A 15912-nucleotide genomic window follows, 5' to 3' on the forward strand; every position below is an offset into this window, starting at 1 on the left:
AGGGGTGATGACATTTTACGAAGGCACTGTGTTTTTTTTCTGCTATTTAAAAAGACCCAAAAATCCTTCTCAGCAGTTAATGGAAGCCTGCCCACTTGCAAGAAAAATTCCTGTCAGATACTGTTTCTCAGGACACAACCCCCATATAGATGTACGATGGGGGAGCAGGGTGGTGGTGCTGATAAAAAGGAACACAGGCAAAGGTCATATGCAGATTTATGAAAAATAAATTTATTACATAACACCTTGTTTTAACAATGTTTGATTTTTTTTTAATTCAGAATACTTGCGTCATTCATGTAAAATAGTTTGATACAGTACATTGTATGTAAGTTTTTCCTCATAAATTCTAAGGCTCTCCTAACACCTTGATCCTCTGCTGTAGGAATGGCACCCCTAAACAACGTGCGAACATTAAAAAAAAAATAATTAACTGAACAAAATTTAAAATCCACTACACCAAGCTGGTTCTCAAAAATCATGACGAAATATCTGAATGGATGCCGCACCTTTTTAGGAAATATCATTCATGCTTTTTTAATCCCAAAGCATGCTCACAAATCATTAACACCAACAGGAAAAAAATAAAACACTGTCTATGACAATCATTTCAGTTTGTTTGCTGAACCAAACATGTTTATATCAATGACAACATACTTATTTTACTATCAAATAGCAGCTTTAATACCAGTCAAGTCATAGATTTAAAAACAAAAACAAAAATTGATGTTGGAAATTAATCTTTGGGACATTTGTAATTGCTGGAAAAAAAATGCAAACTTCATGTTCTTAAAAAAAAAAAATCTCGTCGTAGCAATCGTGTCAGTCATAAAACATTGATCTAGGTGGAAAATGAACCAACCCACAAAAGCCACTAAAAATAAACGTCTATCAAAATTGTCTCAGAGTCACGGTTAGTTTGCTTTTTTGCCATGGTAACATATACTGTATGCTTCAAGTACCAGTTCAAAGATGTTGTGTACTATTGGTCAGATAAAGTTGTTACATCAAGAGAATTCACCACATAACGACAACAAAAATGCTTGCCCCTAGCACATTTCACAGCTTCAACTGCTACAGACTGTCACTGAAAAAAAAAATGCATCAATCAGTCTGAACCATGTCAAGTAAACTATGGAAGTAGCATATCCACAACACAAACTGTGCTAGCACTTTCTTTTCAAGTCTAACCCCAAAACCAGGTACAATTTGGGAGCCACTACTCCGCTCTGTGGAAGGGGGTGGATCGTGGCGTCCGGACAGGTTGGAGGTGTGGTTGTACAGTACATTCTCGTGGCCCAAGCCGGGTTCCAGGCAGGCAGCTGCACAGCCGGTCCTGCAGCATTAGCAACAGTGCACTGACGTTATTGGGATGCAGCTCAGTACCGATGCGTCTGGTGCGAGTACTGTGGCGGCTGCTGGGAGGTAGTTGAATATCCCATGCTGCTCTGTGGCTGTGATGTGCTTGGTCCGGGGTTGGGGTAGGCAGCATGGGGGTTGGAACGCTGCAGAGGGGTAAAAGCAGAGGAAATGCAATCCTTCCTAACAGGTACATCACAAGACAGTTGCACCTACTGATTTATTTCTTCAAGAGGTACCAAGCACACACAGTCTCAAAGCAGCTGCACTTCCAGGCTTCTTCTCACTTACTCTGATTACAGCAGGTGCAGGTATGAACATCAGGAATATCAGATTAGAAAGTGACAGTTACCACCCTTCAGTTATCCATCCTAATTGCCTCCTGTGAGCCTACATCCATCTTAGTCACACCTCCAGCCAGCCCTCCAGATGGCTATGGTACACCTGCATGTTACACAAGGCTGCCACCACTCACAGCAGTAGCCTTCTCCACTTGCTCCCTTCCCATACTGAGAAGGTATGTTGGGGTGGAGGTCCAAACAATGCATCTTACTGCTGATGAGCCACTACGCAGTATTTCCTATACAGGCAATATGTGTGCCACCCTTTTGTGTGACCTAGGAGTAAAGGCTGGGAGTGCTGTGATTATTTAGGCTAAGGTGTCATCTAGCAGCAGCCTTACAAATACTTGAAGGAGAGTTAAAGACAACAGCCACACGCTTCTCAGTGGAACTAGGTATTTCAGGGGGAAATGGCCACAGATCGTGGCTTGGGAGGTTCAGGTTGGACATTGAAGGAGGGGGGGAATCTCTAAGACACCAGTATAGCACTAGAAGAACTTGCCCAGAGAGGCTGTGAAGTCTCTATCTACAGAGGTTTTTAAGACTCAGCTAAACAAAGCCATGGCTGACCTGATTTAGCATTAGCAACAGTCCTGCCTCAAGAGGGAGACTGGGCTAGATGGTCTCCAGAGGCCCCTTTCTGCAATTATTTATTGAGTGGAGCATCCATCATTGCAAGAAGCTCTGAGCAAACCAGAAACTGCCTACTTCAATTTTAACCTAAAAGTTATTTATTTACACATCATGCATTATAAAGGAAAAAAAGAACTGCATGTGAGATTTTCAATCTAAGCATATGACCACTTAGTAGCATTTAACATTTCATTAAATTAACACAATTTCAGTACATTACTGTGCTGTTTTACATTTATGTTAAGGTTTACACACACACAAATTTTGCAGCGTTTAGAAACTGCTGTGTAACTTCTGAACTCTTGATATCACAAAATTGTTAGAATTTTTAGCAAAAGCTGCTTCTAGTAAAGGTCTGGAAAATTCTCTAAGGTGAATATTCCAGGACTAGAGTATTGCTACTGAGACCTGAATAAGTAAAACTATGGTGAACCAATATCCTGAAAAAGTAAAATATTAAAATAGCTTTACAGATTTTAGGGTAGATTTAGATTAGATTTTAGGAAGAAATTCTTGACTGTGAGGGTGGTGAGACAGTGGAACAGGTTGCCCAGGGAAGTTATGGATGTCCCCTCCCTGGCAGTGTTCAAGGCCAGGTTGGATGGGGCTTTGAGCAATGTGGTCTAGTGGCAGAGGGGTTAGAACTAGATGATCTTTAAGGTCACTTCCAACCCAAACCATTCTATGATTCTGTGATTCTATAAGTCGCAACATAATAAATAACCAGTCAAATTTTCCTGCTGTTCAGCATTTAGAACAGAAGCTACAATCAGGATGCTGAGGTGATGGCAGAAATGAAAAGGCAAACTGCTTGTTAACATACGCTCACAGGACTGAGCTGATTCTCTAGGGGCGTATAGAGTAAAGGGAAAGAAATAGCTGGACCAGCACTTAATGCCAGCGGGAACTGCTGAACTGCACCGTCGACACAGAGACTGAACTTTTGTGACATTTGCCTTCAGTCTTGAGAGACGAACTAAGTCACTCATCGACAGAAGTGTCACAGCTCTGGGTCGCCCTTCGCCGTGTAACAAATATAGGATGTACTTCAGAGAGCAAAAATCCCTGAATATTCTTTTTGCCCAGGCGTGGCTCCTGTATGTAGGAAATTACCACAAATTTAACCATTTTAAAACTGACCATTCATGTCAGTTGTAAACACTTTCTGCACTGTGACTTCTACAGCAAATCTTATTTTAAGATGGAGGCAATTAAAAAAATCATCAGACTCTTTCACGACACCCAGCACAACAAACGGCTTTTGTTTAAGAACAAATGTAAATATCCAATCCTTTCTAAATACCATTAAGCACCCAGAGGGTTATCACAGGCAAAAGCTCAGAGTAGTGGAATTGCTCCAGCCTGTTCAGTCACATTGCCTTTGTAAGTGTCACATTGCAGATTTAAACGAGAAGGCAAGGAAGTCTGTGTGCCATGTGTCTACTATTTTTATGCATGACAGAAAAGGATACAAGGTCAACTTGCTCTGCAGAGAGTAATTTGACTTCTGAGTGGATGGAGAAACTGTCCTAGTGTGCCTTGCCCAGGAGATGGCAATCCTTCTTCACAAGCTTTATATGGGGAATTTGAGTAAATTAAATGAAGAACAAAGGAACAGGTGTTTGATTAAAACAGAGGGCTGTATTGTGATGTTTGTTTGCTGACTCAAGTTGCAGGATCAGAAACAAAAAATGTGAGGAATTTTTTCAGGGAGACCTGAAACCACCGACAGGCAGCTTTTAACTACTTTTGTTCTAGTGCCAGCAAGTTCAAGTCTCCTCCCTTCGATTACCATGTTTTCCAGGTACCTTAATCAGAACAAAGCTACTCACTGCCTTCTTGCAAGACTGGGAGGGAGATGTTGGGTTTGTGTGTTTCTGGTGGTTTTGGGTTTTTTTTGTGTTTTGTTTGTTTGTTTGTTTTTGTTGTTGTTTTGTTTTGTGTTTTTTGTTGTTGTTGTTTGTTTTTGTTTTTAAAAAGAAACAGGTGTTTTGCCTCCTAGAGAGACGGCAGAAAGATTAGTCAGGAGCAGTCAAGTTACCAGTAAGAGCTCCTGAGATAGCAAAGTAGCAGCTGCTACTATCTCAAGGTAAAAGTAGTCTGAAATTATGTTTGTTGACAAGGGCTGCCCCCAGCTATAACCGTGGGATGAATATCTGAGAGTACAAAAGTTTTGATGAGCATAAGCTGAGAACAAACCAACGTCGGCTCCCGCTGAGGCAATTTGAGACTTCTGACTCCTGAACTAGCAAACCTCAGCTCTTACTCACAGAAGTAGAAGCTGAAGTTTATTCAAAATGCTAAGCTGCAGCAGCAGAATGAGGTGAAGGGCATGTAAACAGGGCATGTAAATGGGGCTCCCTGACACAGCACATGGAACCTCTGCATCCATCTGCATCCATCTCCTTAGATATGTGACTCAACATGAGGAGAAGATTAAGAAAGTTACAGCTGCATTTGCCTTCTTAAAAATACACACACAAAGCAGAAGTGGTAGGAAGAGCCAGCTAAAAGGCCAAAACAGCGATTGACTGCAGCTTGCCAAATTGAAAGGGATGAAGCTCCTGTAAGAGAGCGCTCTGTGATGCATAATCCAACTAAAAGAAAGATGATGTTTATACTTAGAGGCACTCCACACTGCAGCACTAGAGTTAAGGCTGACCACTGTTTCACACATTTCAAACAGCTCTCAAAATTTACATTGTGCAAGGAGAATGACTTGAAAACTGGTATACTATTGATGTCCTGGCATAAGCTGAGCAAAGGCACTTGGGGGACTATATGAAGGGTCTCACAATAAAGCTCCTGAAAATGACCTTATTTTACATTTTTTTAGTACTTCCAAGTTTTGGCCAATGGTGGAAGTACACAGATTTATATAACGATGAGGGTAATGCCCCCAGCCAGCCTTCAAGGAGATCTGGTACTCTCAGGAACAAACTCTGAAATGCAAGATTTCGCAGTCCATTGTTGTTTACGGAGAAACAGTATCAAACTGTGAAAAGCGTGTTGACAGCAGCAGTTTTACTGACACTGTTCTTTAACCCTCCCTAAATTTTGCTACAGGATATAAGCATAGCTAAGTGGGTTTCCAATATTAGGGCCTCAGATTTAGATATTAAACTTTACATTAACTGAAAACACTGACAGTGATGTCTGACTTCCCCATCTTTTGATTGCATCCAAGACACACTTCCAATTGGCCTTCTGTACTATGCATTCCATGTGAAGCAGTAAGTAATAGCTCCTGCAGGCTAACATTTCCACCAGCGTGCCTCCTCTTGAAATCTATTCGCTAGGCTTCCAAAATCTGCCACCTCTCTAACTGCTCCTATGCATATCATTTGAAGTCATCCTTTTGTAATTTCCTCCTTTGTAATTTCTTAGCTTGCATTAACTAAAGGTTCTGTCCTTAACTCTCTTCTCCCCAGTCTCCAGGAATAACCTCATCCAAACCCACAAATTCAGGTATCATTCCCTGGGATGACTCTCAGATACTCTTCTGCACTAGACTCTTCTGATTTCCTTGTCTGACCACAAGCTCAAATGCAGGAAGGCTAGACCACAGTTTTCAAGTTTTCCTCAAGCTTTTTTCCTACTTTTTTTTTTTCCCCAAGCTTCTTCCTCCTTGTCTTCCTCACTCATTGATCACCACCACCTCACCTGTCTCTTCAGATCTGTAATACTGGGCTTACTCAACCTGGAATCTCCCTTGATCTTCAAAACAGAGATTATGACAGTATCATGTCAAGTCTTTGTTTGTCATTCAAAATACTTCTTTGCCATCTATTTGCCCAACTAAAGCCCTTGTTCAGATTCTTATTTCACAGCTTGTTTACTGCAATATCCCTTGCCTCCTACCTTTACAGGCTTGTTCAAATAAGGAATGGTATTTTTAGGTGATACAAAGCACAGCACAACAGGCTCCTGGTGCACAATCAGCATTCCCTAACATGAAGGTAATAAATTAGTAACTGTAATAATCTTTGATCCTAATTTCCTTACTGCTAACCTAAAGAGCATCAGCGTATCAATTTACAGGCAAACCATCAACTGAAAAAAACATGTGAAAGGTGACAAAAAACACCAGTTTATACAGTGACATTTACAAAATTACTTTTTTAGCTTAAAGAAACACTGCTGTAAACATGAGAACCAAATACACAACATATGAATAAAACAAATACCTGATAGTCTGAGGTCATAATAAGTCCACCTGAGGTAGTGGTAGGAGGAACAACTCTCACTTTTTTCAGTGGGGGTCCCTGTGTGTGACTGTTGTCTTGGTTCCCTGGATGACCAGTTCCGTTAGTATGGTTATTGCCCTGCTGCTGCTGCTGGTTCTTCTCAATTGTTTAAACACAAAGAAAAATTTCAACTCAAAAGCAGTACATGAAATAACATGAAAGCAGGAAATAGTGTGAAAGCCAGTGAAGCATGATGATACTGTTCTTCCAGTACTTACTTTGTCTCCTTTATCATCTGGTTCTTCTTCTGTTAAAAATTCTCGTTTTGGGTAAGGGATTTGACAACCTGCAAAAACACTGCCCCCCAAAAAAGTCTATTTATCACTGCATTAGAACAGAAGGGTTAGACCTGTAAGATTCATACTTCATCCATGCTAGTTTCAAGTTGCCTGCGCCACAGCCTGTAACTAATAACCTGTAACTAATGCAGGAGTTTTCCCTGTCTTACTTTCACCATATTCTAAACTTAGTAAACCTATTCACATTTATTTTTAATCTTCAGTTGCCTCTTAGACACTCATTTAAACTAGTAATAGTTTTCACAGTTTCTGGTAACTGGTGACCAAACTGGTGACTGGAAAGGTACACCACTTGTCAGATATCTGCAAGGGCACAAAGAGCTATCTTAATCCAGCTATCATGTAGTTCATAATCTCAGGACTAACTAAAAATACTCCTGGAAACTCCACTGACTTCAATAAAACCACCTGGAACAAAGTTTAAAAACAACTAGAAATTTCATCTGTCAATTCATATCTCATGGTCCACATGAATTTGCTACTGCTAGTGCAAGCTAATATTTACCTGCCCTTAATCAGCAGAATGTATTTATAATAAAGCCTCTGTACACCTGTTAGCATTACTTTGTGTATTCACATTAAAAAGCCAACCTAAAGTTGAGAAAAAAGCCAAACGATGTCTTAAAAGCAGTTTCTGCAAATCATTCACATGACGACATGTCAGGAAGAGTTATAAATAATCCAGCAGGTTTTAGTGAATTACTTTCATTTTTAATTAATTGCTTATAAATATACATACCATATTTTATAAATTCTTCCCTAGCTAATGGTAGAGAATCATACGCAGGATGTACTAATAGCTTTCCTAAGAAGGCGTACAATCATGCTCTCTGGCTAGTCTTCTGGGAGGGGGGCTTAATTTTTAATGAAATCATTCATACTCCCTAAATTTTCTTCCTTTTGTAAATCTCCCTGCGCAAACAAAAAAGAGGAGTGTCTACAGAAAAAGGATTTAAGTTGTTAAGGATGACAGCACAGAGACACAGAGTTGACTTCCCCACCCACTGAATTTACCAAAAAGGCTAAGACAGAAAAATGTAAACTCATTAGAGAGTGTCATCTGGCATTCTGGAGCAGAGGAGTGGACCCGCGGGCACTTAGCAGTTGTCTACAAAGATCTGTAGCATGCATAATCAACCTGTCAGTGAATAACAAGATTAGTGCTGCGACTAATAGGATCAAAGTTCCATAAAGCAAGAGATTAACAAGAATGCTACTTAATTTTAAAAACCACAAATGGCATTTTAGTGGTTATAGCTTGCCTTGGTTGTTAGACAGTATTTCGCTCAATATTCACAAACACATTTACAGCAGAGAGAAAGCACAAATTTCTAAAGCATCTCTGGGTGTACAGGTAGGTTAATAAACTGACCACTTACTCGGACGTAGGAAGAGGATCTTCTAAGAAATAGGGATCCTGCATAGCCTGTTCTGAGGTAATTCTCTTTATTGGATCCATAGTGAGCAATTTCTGAAGCTGCAAAAATAAAAGATAAAAGAAAAAGCTCCGCATTACCAAAACTGTTTACAGAAATGTCATTGTATTATTCCTGAAAGACAAGCTGATACGAACGCGTCTGAGGTCAAAACCCTAACCATAAATGGCATAACCACATTCTTCTCTCTTGTTAAAATAGTAACTTCATTTCCCATCAAAGAACACACATTTTTACTTGCAAAGCCCAGGTCACTCAGTTCCAGTCAGAAATGTTCTAACAAAAACATTGGAAGAGTTTCCATGACGTACCAGCAGCTTGAATCACAGAATAGTTTGGGTTGAAAGGGACATTTAAAGGTCACCTAGTCTAACCCCCCCCTGCAGTGAGCAGGGGCATCTTCAATTAGATCAGGTTGCTCAGAGCCCCGTCCAGCCTGAGCTTGAATGTTTCCAGGGATGGGGCATCTACCACCTCTCTGGGCAACCTGTTCCAGTGTCTCACTACTCTCACAGTCAAGAATTTCTTCCTAATATCTAATCTAAATCTACCCTGGTTTTAGTTTAAAACCGTTACCCCTTGTCCTAGCACAACAGGCCCTGCCAAAAAGTTTGTCCCCATCTTTCTTGTAGGCCCCCTTCAGGTACTGGAAGGCTGCTAGAAGGTCTCCCCCGAGCCTTCTCTTCTCCAGGCTGAAGAGCCCCAACTCTCTCAGTCTGTCTTCATAGGAGAGGTGCTCCAGCCCTCTGATCATCTTCGCGGCCCTCCTCTGGACTCGTTCCAACAGCTCCATGTCCTTCTTATGTTGGAGGCCCCAGAGCTGGACGCAGTACTGCAGGTGGGGTCTCACGAGAGCGGAGTAGAGGGGCAGAATCACCTCCCTTGACCTGCTGGCCACGCTTCTTTTGATGCAGCCCAGGATACGGTTGGCTTTCTGGGCTGCAAGTGCACATTGCTGGCTCACATCCAGCTTTTCATCCACCAGTACCCCCAAGTCCTTCTCACTTCAATGGTCTGTTCACTTCCCACAAGAAAATGTAACATGCACATATTTAGTCTGGTTTCTTCAACCACACTGCACTTAACAGCAAGCAACATGATATCCATCTAAATTAAAATAATTCTTAGCAATTAATAAACAAAACTGATTCCATGTCCATCGTTGCTCATTATTTTGTATTGTCATATTAGTACATCTCCATTGTCATCCATAACATTTTAACCATATTATATGAAGGCAGTCCTTAGAAAATCTTTATGCTGTAAAAGAAAGTAGTAATCAATATGTTCAAAAAACCCACCTGGCCAGATAAATTTTTATCACCTGCTCCAGTGTGTCCTTGTTTATTCTGACAAATATGGACTCTCAGCCACATGTGTGCTACATGCTGCTCAAAAGAGCAGTTGTGCAAAATCTTGAATTTTAGTTCATTTTTTGCGTGACGATGCAAAATACTCTGGAGAAGTCTCATAAGCTGCCTCCTCCATGAGCACATCAAGTCTGAGCTCTGGTGTTGTTGCACTATCAGTGTTAAGACCTCAGCCTTTATCTTTGTAACAACTGATGAATCAGGTATCAACTACGTGAAAAAAAAACTTTCCAAATTGCCTGTGTTAGTTAAAGACAATAAAGATGACTACAAAGTATAAATATGCAGAAGACAAGGCAAAGTATCATGTTTTAAAAAACAGTTGAACCCAGTTCAACTAAAAATCCAGGAAAACTTTACCCTTTGAGAAAGCACCTCTAACTCTCATTGGGAAGTGTTAACAGAGGGCTAAGCAGCACACTAGGTATTTGCTGCCTGATGCCCAACTTTAAAAGAATGGCATACAAGATGTTTCAGTAACAGATAACAGAATAAAAATCCTAGGGCAATATGCAAATGAAAATTTAAAAAATAAAATTGATCTAACCAAAGTGAAAAATTTGTATAAAAAGAGCTACAAACATTGCTACTTGGATGGACATGCTCTGAGAAATGCTTAGGATACATAACCTGGAACTCCTCTTGAGTAAATTCAAATACCAGTAACAGACGAGAAGTCTAAACTCAGCACAACATTAAAGACTGAAAGGTAATTCTAAAAACCTTTTTTACTGTTTGTACTGTTTTTACTCTTCCACTCTCATTTTTCACCTATGTAAACATCTCAGAAGCTGGCTGGACTTTATACATTTGTCACTGCAACATTTCAACAGTGATTATCAATAAAAAACACATTGGAAACATCATGCTGTCTCCACAGGTCTAAAGATTTTCTCCGTTTTAAGAACAGCAGAGTGATTTTATTTAACTCTAGCACTGAATTGCAGTGATGCATTCTAAAAGTAAGTATTTCTTATTCAAAAGGTCTGGCATACGTGCTTATACTCCTCCCCATCCACTCAGCCGTTTTGTGGAACACAGCTGTGCTGGACAAATAACATATACAGGCAGAATGAGATAACCTTCAGATATTACACAGAAAAAGGAAAACAGTGAGTCTTCATGTTTAACCATAGAATACAGTATCCAAGGCAAAACTACACCATGACATATTCTCAAAGACGATGATCTGTAAAAGATCTACCTGGACTTGTGCAAAGCATTTGACACTGTCCTGCATGACATCCTTATCTCTAAATTGGAGAGACATGGACTTGATGGATGGACCACTCAGTGGATAAGGAATTGGCTGGATGGTCGCACTCAAAGAGTTACGGTCAACAGCTCGATGTCCATGTGGACACCAGTGACGAGTGGCATTCCTCAGGGGTCAGTATTGGGACCGGTCCTGTTTAACATCTTTGCCAGTGACATGGACAGTGGGGTGGAGTGCGCCCTCAGCAAGTTTGCCGACGACACCAAGCTGTGTGGTGTGGTCAACACGCTGGAGGGAAGGGATGCCATCCAGAGGGACCTTGACAGGCTTGAGAGCTGGGCCTGTGCAAACTGTGTGAAGTTCAACAAGGCCAAGTGCAAGGTCCTGCATGTGGGTCAGGGCAATCCCAAGCACAAATACAGGCTGGGCAGAGAATGGATTGAGAGCAGCCCTGAGGAGAAGGACTTGGGGGTGATGGTTGATGAGAAGCTCAACACGAGCCAGCAGTGTGCGCTTGCAGCCCAGAAGGCCAACCGTATCCTGGGCTGCATCAAAAGCATCGTGGCCAGCAGGTTGAGGGAGGTGATTCCGCCCCTCTGTTCCGCTCTTGTGAGACCCCACCTGCAGTACTGCATCCAGCTCTGGGGCCTCCAACATAAGAAGGACATGGAGCTGCTGGAGCGAGTCCAGAGGAGGGCCACGAAGATGATCAGAAGGCTGGAGCACTTCTCCTGTGAAGAGAGGCTGAGAGAGTTGGGGCTGTTCGGCCTGGTGAAGAGAAGGCCCCGGGGAGACCTCATAGCAGGCTTCCAGTACCTGAAGGGGGCCTACAGGAAAGCGGGAGAGGGACCTTTTACAAGGGCATGTAGTAATAGGATGAGGGGGAATGGTTTTAAATTGAAAGAGGGCAGATTTAGATTAGATATTAGGAAGAAATTCTTGACTGTGAGGGTGGTGAGACACTGGAAGAGGTTGCCCAGAGAAGCTGCAGATGCCCCCTCCCTGGCAGTGTTCAAGGCCAGGTTGGATGGGGCTTTGAGCAACCTGGTCTAGTGGAAAGGTGTCCCTGCCTGTGGCAGGGGGTTGGAACTAGATGATCTTTAAGGACCCTTTCAACCCAACCCACTCTATGATTCTACAAAATGCTACACTTTCATCCTATAGCTTTTTTTTTATCATGGATCTAACAAGATATGCAGAAACTACGTATGTAAATAATATTCATTTTACATTTGCTATTCTTACTTTTCATGGGATTAAATCCACCTTTTTATAGAGATCCAGTGTCATGATCTATGTCTGAACTGGTCACCTCCTTTCACTAGCTATTAAGTGAGCATACACAACCACAATGCAGACCTCCACGCTGTGGATAGCAAAAGTTAGGAAAGAACATTTTCTCTTCACAGCCTTCACTTTTAATGGCACGGTTAAGAACATAATAAATATGTATTACCACCATCAATCCAGTTTTAGGTTTCATATCATCAACAAGGACTCACAATAAATTACTTCAGCTCTCTGAGTCTACATGTAGTCTTTGTAGAATATCAGTTTAAACCGAATAATTATTGTTCTCTCAAACAGCTCAAAAAGAAACCCCAGGAGCCAGAAAAGGGGAAGTCAAAAAATGAGAAAGAATTGCCAACATGCTGAAAAACATCACAATCAAAAAATATTACGAAATTCTGGCATCATTTCTGGCAATTAGGTTATAAAGCTGTCCATTGCATGCTGACAAGATGTGAGCAAACTTAGTCATAATGAGCAACAGAAAACAGAAACCACAAGAAAAGTTTAATGATTGTGCAACCATTATCACACAGGGGGTAAAAACTCCTATTTTGTCCCCTTGTTCGGGTGCCAGCACAGAAGTGAATCTTCCACTTATTATTACAAATATTTTCTATTTTAAAAACTGTTCAATTGTAAGATCACCTGGCTGGTGACATAATAAAAATGCAGTAAACTTTATGTATCAGCAATGAATGGGACAATCACTACAGTTCACATGGTCAAAAGTAACCAAACGGAAGATGAAGCACCACTCAACTAACCAGAAGCAGCTGCGTACTCATTTTCTAGAGCATAAACAAATAAGTAGAAAAAAGAATCAGGAAAGTGAAAATGGGAAAAAATGTAAGCTGCAAAAGCAGGAAGGAGCCAACGTTGTCTCATGTTAACACATCAGCTCTGCATGTGAAAATGGAACATGTGCATGAATGTCAGTAAAGAGGAAAAAAATCTGGTTAATTCAAGTTAGGAAATCAAAACATTTCATTTTTGGCAATGACAACAATCTCTGGATTTACTAGTCCTGGAATTATTAGTTCTGGCATATTTTACAATAGTAAACTGTTTTTTTTATCTGTTCTGATGGAGAGAGTAAAAGGGCTGCGAGAGAGCTTGTGGAAGAGGAAGATCTTGGAGTATCTCTGGAAGAACCGGTACCAAGAGATTCACTGACCTTGTTCAGGCTCTGGGGGAGAGGCCTAAGGCATTCATCACCAGTTCAGCCTAGCCTCTGACTGAAGGATAAATTCCAAAATTTATATGGAGAAAAAGTACTGAACAAAAAAAAGATGGCTGCTTAAAAACCCTTGGGTCTCATCATCAGAGAAGGTACAGCTTCCAATGACTTGAACAAAAACTGCGTGGTCCTCAGACACGGGTCCCTTAACCATCTTCCCTTTTCTCCAATTTATTCCTCTCATCTCCAAGATCAAAAAGCTTCCTGTTTTCTTCCCTCACTCCTGCCCCCCCCAGATAATATATTTCCTTATAATTCTAGCCTGAAAACATTTAATCTGAGTTGGAAACATCAAGATAAGGAGAATATCCATTCAGAGAGACTTAAATACTTTCTCCTCCCTATATAAAGTTTCTTTTAGAAACCTGAATGTTCTTCAAAACACAGAAGAAAAGGCCTAATACAGTATCACCTGAAATGATGTAACACAGGCACTTCTAGGGCTGAGCAAGTGTATAAAAAAAAAATTAGACATTCTAGAGATAAACCAATTGCTGTAAGAGTGCTAGGGAGTTTTCATATAAAAGCTACAAAGCATTAGTGAACCAGGAAGGCAGACTGAAATTTTCCAAACTAAACCTTCAAGTTTCCAATTAGTTTTTTGTTTGTTTTAAACAAAAGTGCATAACACAAACATAGCAATGAATATGTAAAAAATTATGCATTTAGGATTATTTTTAAAATTAGGCTGTTAAAAGCATGCAAAGCAGCAAAATGGGTAAGAGCTGCAGCAATATTGTAAATATAAGTGCAAGCTTAACATGACTTACAGACTGAGAACTTCTGATACACTTGATACAGAAACTAATCCAGTGAATGACTCACAGAATTATTTTATCAATGTGAGAAGATAAGGTGGTTTTGCAATTTTCAGATTGCAGAGCATCAGTTATTCCTAACTTCATTTATAAAATAAGGCATAATCTTTATAAAATAAAGTTAGTCACAGAATACTTGACACCAGCTGAACTCAACTTGAACACCTGTAACTTGTACGAGGGTTTTGATTTTTTATGCATGCAAGCACTTACCAAGTGGAATGCCTTACTATCTGGTTTAACTTTATGTTTTTCCATATATTTGATAAGGCTGCAGTTGGTATACCTAGAGAAGAAAAAAAATGACACTTCTAATATGCAAATCTGTACGGCAAAGCTCTCTTAGTAGCCATGAAACATTAGTAAGAATATTTTAGTCTCCATTGCTAATCCACTACCAACACTAGAGATTGCTTAAAAATCAGACACTGCAGAAATGCATGTTTCCCTCACATGCCTGTAAAAACACATTACATCCACATAAAAAGCACACTTTTAACCCACATGCAGATGTTGAACTATCACTTGGATTTAAACTGCCTTTTAGCAATTTTGCTACTAAGCAGTTTCATTCTGTATATTACTAATGCCAGTAAACATGGAGATAAACACTAAGCCCATCTTAACACTCTCCTGCAATGTACAGGTTGCTACAAGAACATCCATGAATTCACTTTTTTGAAGAGAAACTCAGAAATAAGGTTTCTAAATGGTTACAATAGCATGGCAGATGCAAGAAATGTATATAACACAGTACAGCCCCAAATCCCTCAGCATGGAAACAAGGCAACAGGGTAGGGTCTTAAGTGCAGGTATTAGGCTCCGGCAATGTGACAGCAAAACTGAAAGGTATTCTTTTCTTTAGCCGTCATAAGCTACCCTAGGCCCCAAACCTGACAATTATACCCACTGTTTGCTGGAAACAGTATAAGGTTACCAGATCCCTTTTATGCAGCTATCACAGAAAAATCATTTCCAGTACTACAGATTTGGGAACAGCTGTGACAAACTGTGCTCAGCAATCTTCAGAGCTGTGTGGGATCTTACTGGCATCACCCTTTTCACACCTGCCACCTTACCATTTACAGTCTGTCTCTGGCTACTCTTCTGATTCACATCACCTCAACAGGCCAAGTTCACCACGATGAAACAATTTTATTTTTCTTTTTTCAATCTAAGTCATAACCATTTCATAGTCCTTATTTGGCATCTACACAGAAAACATCCTAGGCTACAAGAAATTTAGGGTAGGAGGGAGAAGTAAAATGTGCTTTCTTAAGAAAGCTCAACTCAAAGCAGACTTACGTGTTTCTCCGGAAATCTTTCATTAAAGTCGAATGTTCGGGCATCTTTTTTATGTCTTCCCAATCTTTATCTGCAAAATCAATATTTATTAATATTTTTTTTTTTCTTTTTCCCCCCAAGTGAAACAAAGGCTTTCCAAGTGTCTCTGTAGCCCTGATTTTTTCTTAGTCTGCTTCTCTAACCTTGCAGTTGCTTATTTCTTTGTACTCCTTGGCTCATATTCCTTCATCACCTCTTCACAATAAATCTTCACAATACCAACACCTAGGAGGCTCCAGTGTGTGCTGGTTAACTCAAGAACTCTAAAAAAAACCCAGCTGCTGGCTACAGTGAAGATCACCACATGCCCAAAAGACAA

At 40.4% G+C, this 15912-nt stretch overlaps 1 protein-coding gene across 3 annotated transcripts in view; it reads right to left on the bottom strand.

Moving 5' to 3' along the window:
* Positions 1-249: 249 nt before the first annotated feature.
* CDK8 (cyclin dependent kinase 8) overlaps positions 250-15912 on the bottom strand; it is a 93023-nt gene continuing 77360 nt past the window's right edge. For 2 of the 3 annotated variants that reach the window (XM_068422877.1, XM_068422869.1), the window contains 6 exons: positions 15555-15624; positions 14463-14535; positions 8259-8356; positions 6799-6877; positions 6521-6679; positions 250-1505 (listed from right to left, as the gene is read on the bottom strand). In XM_068422877.1, coding sequence (XP_068278978.1) covers positions 1380-1505; positions 6521-6679; positions 6799-6877; positions 8259-8356; positions 14463-14535; positions 15555-15624 — 605 coding nt within the window. In that variant the 3' untranslated portion in view covers positions 250-1379. The remainder of the gene's footprint in view (positions 1506-6520; positions 6680-6798; positions 6878-8258; positions 8357-14462; positions 14536-15554; positions 15625-15912) is intronic. The other variant, XM_068422886.1, reaches the window with a different exon arrangement.

The sequence above is a fragment of the Nyctibius grandis genome, chromosome 2, assembly GCF_013368605.1.
Source record: "Nyctibius grandis isolate bNycGra1 chromosome 2, bNycGra1.pri, whole genome shotgun sequence".
Lineage (NCBI taxonomy): Eukaryota > Metazoa > Chordata > Aves > Nyctibiiformes > Nyctibiidae > Nyctibius > Nyctibius grandis.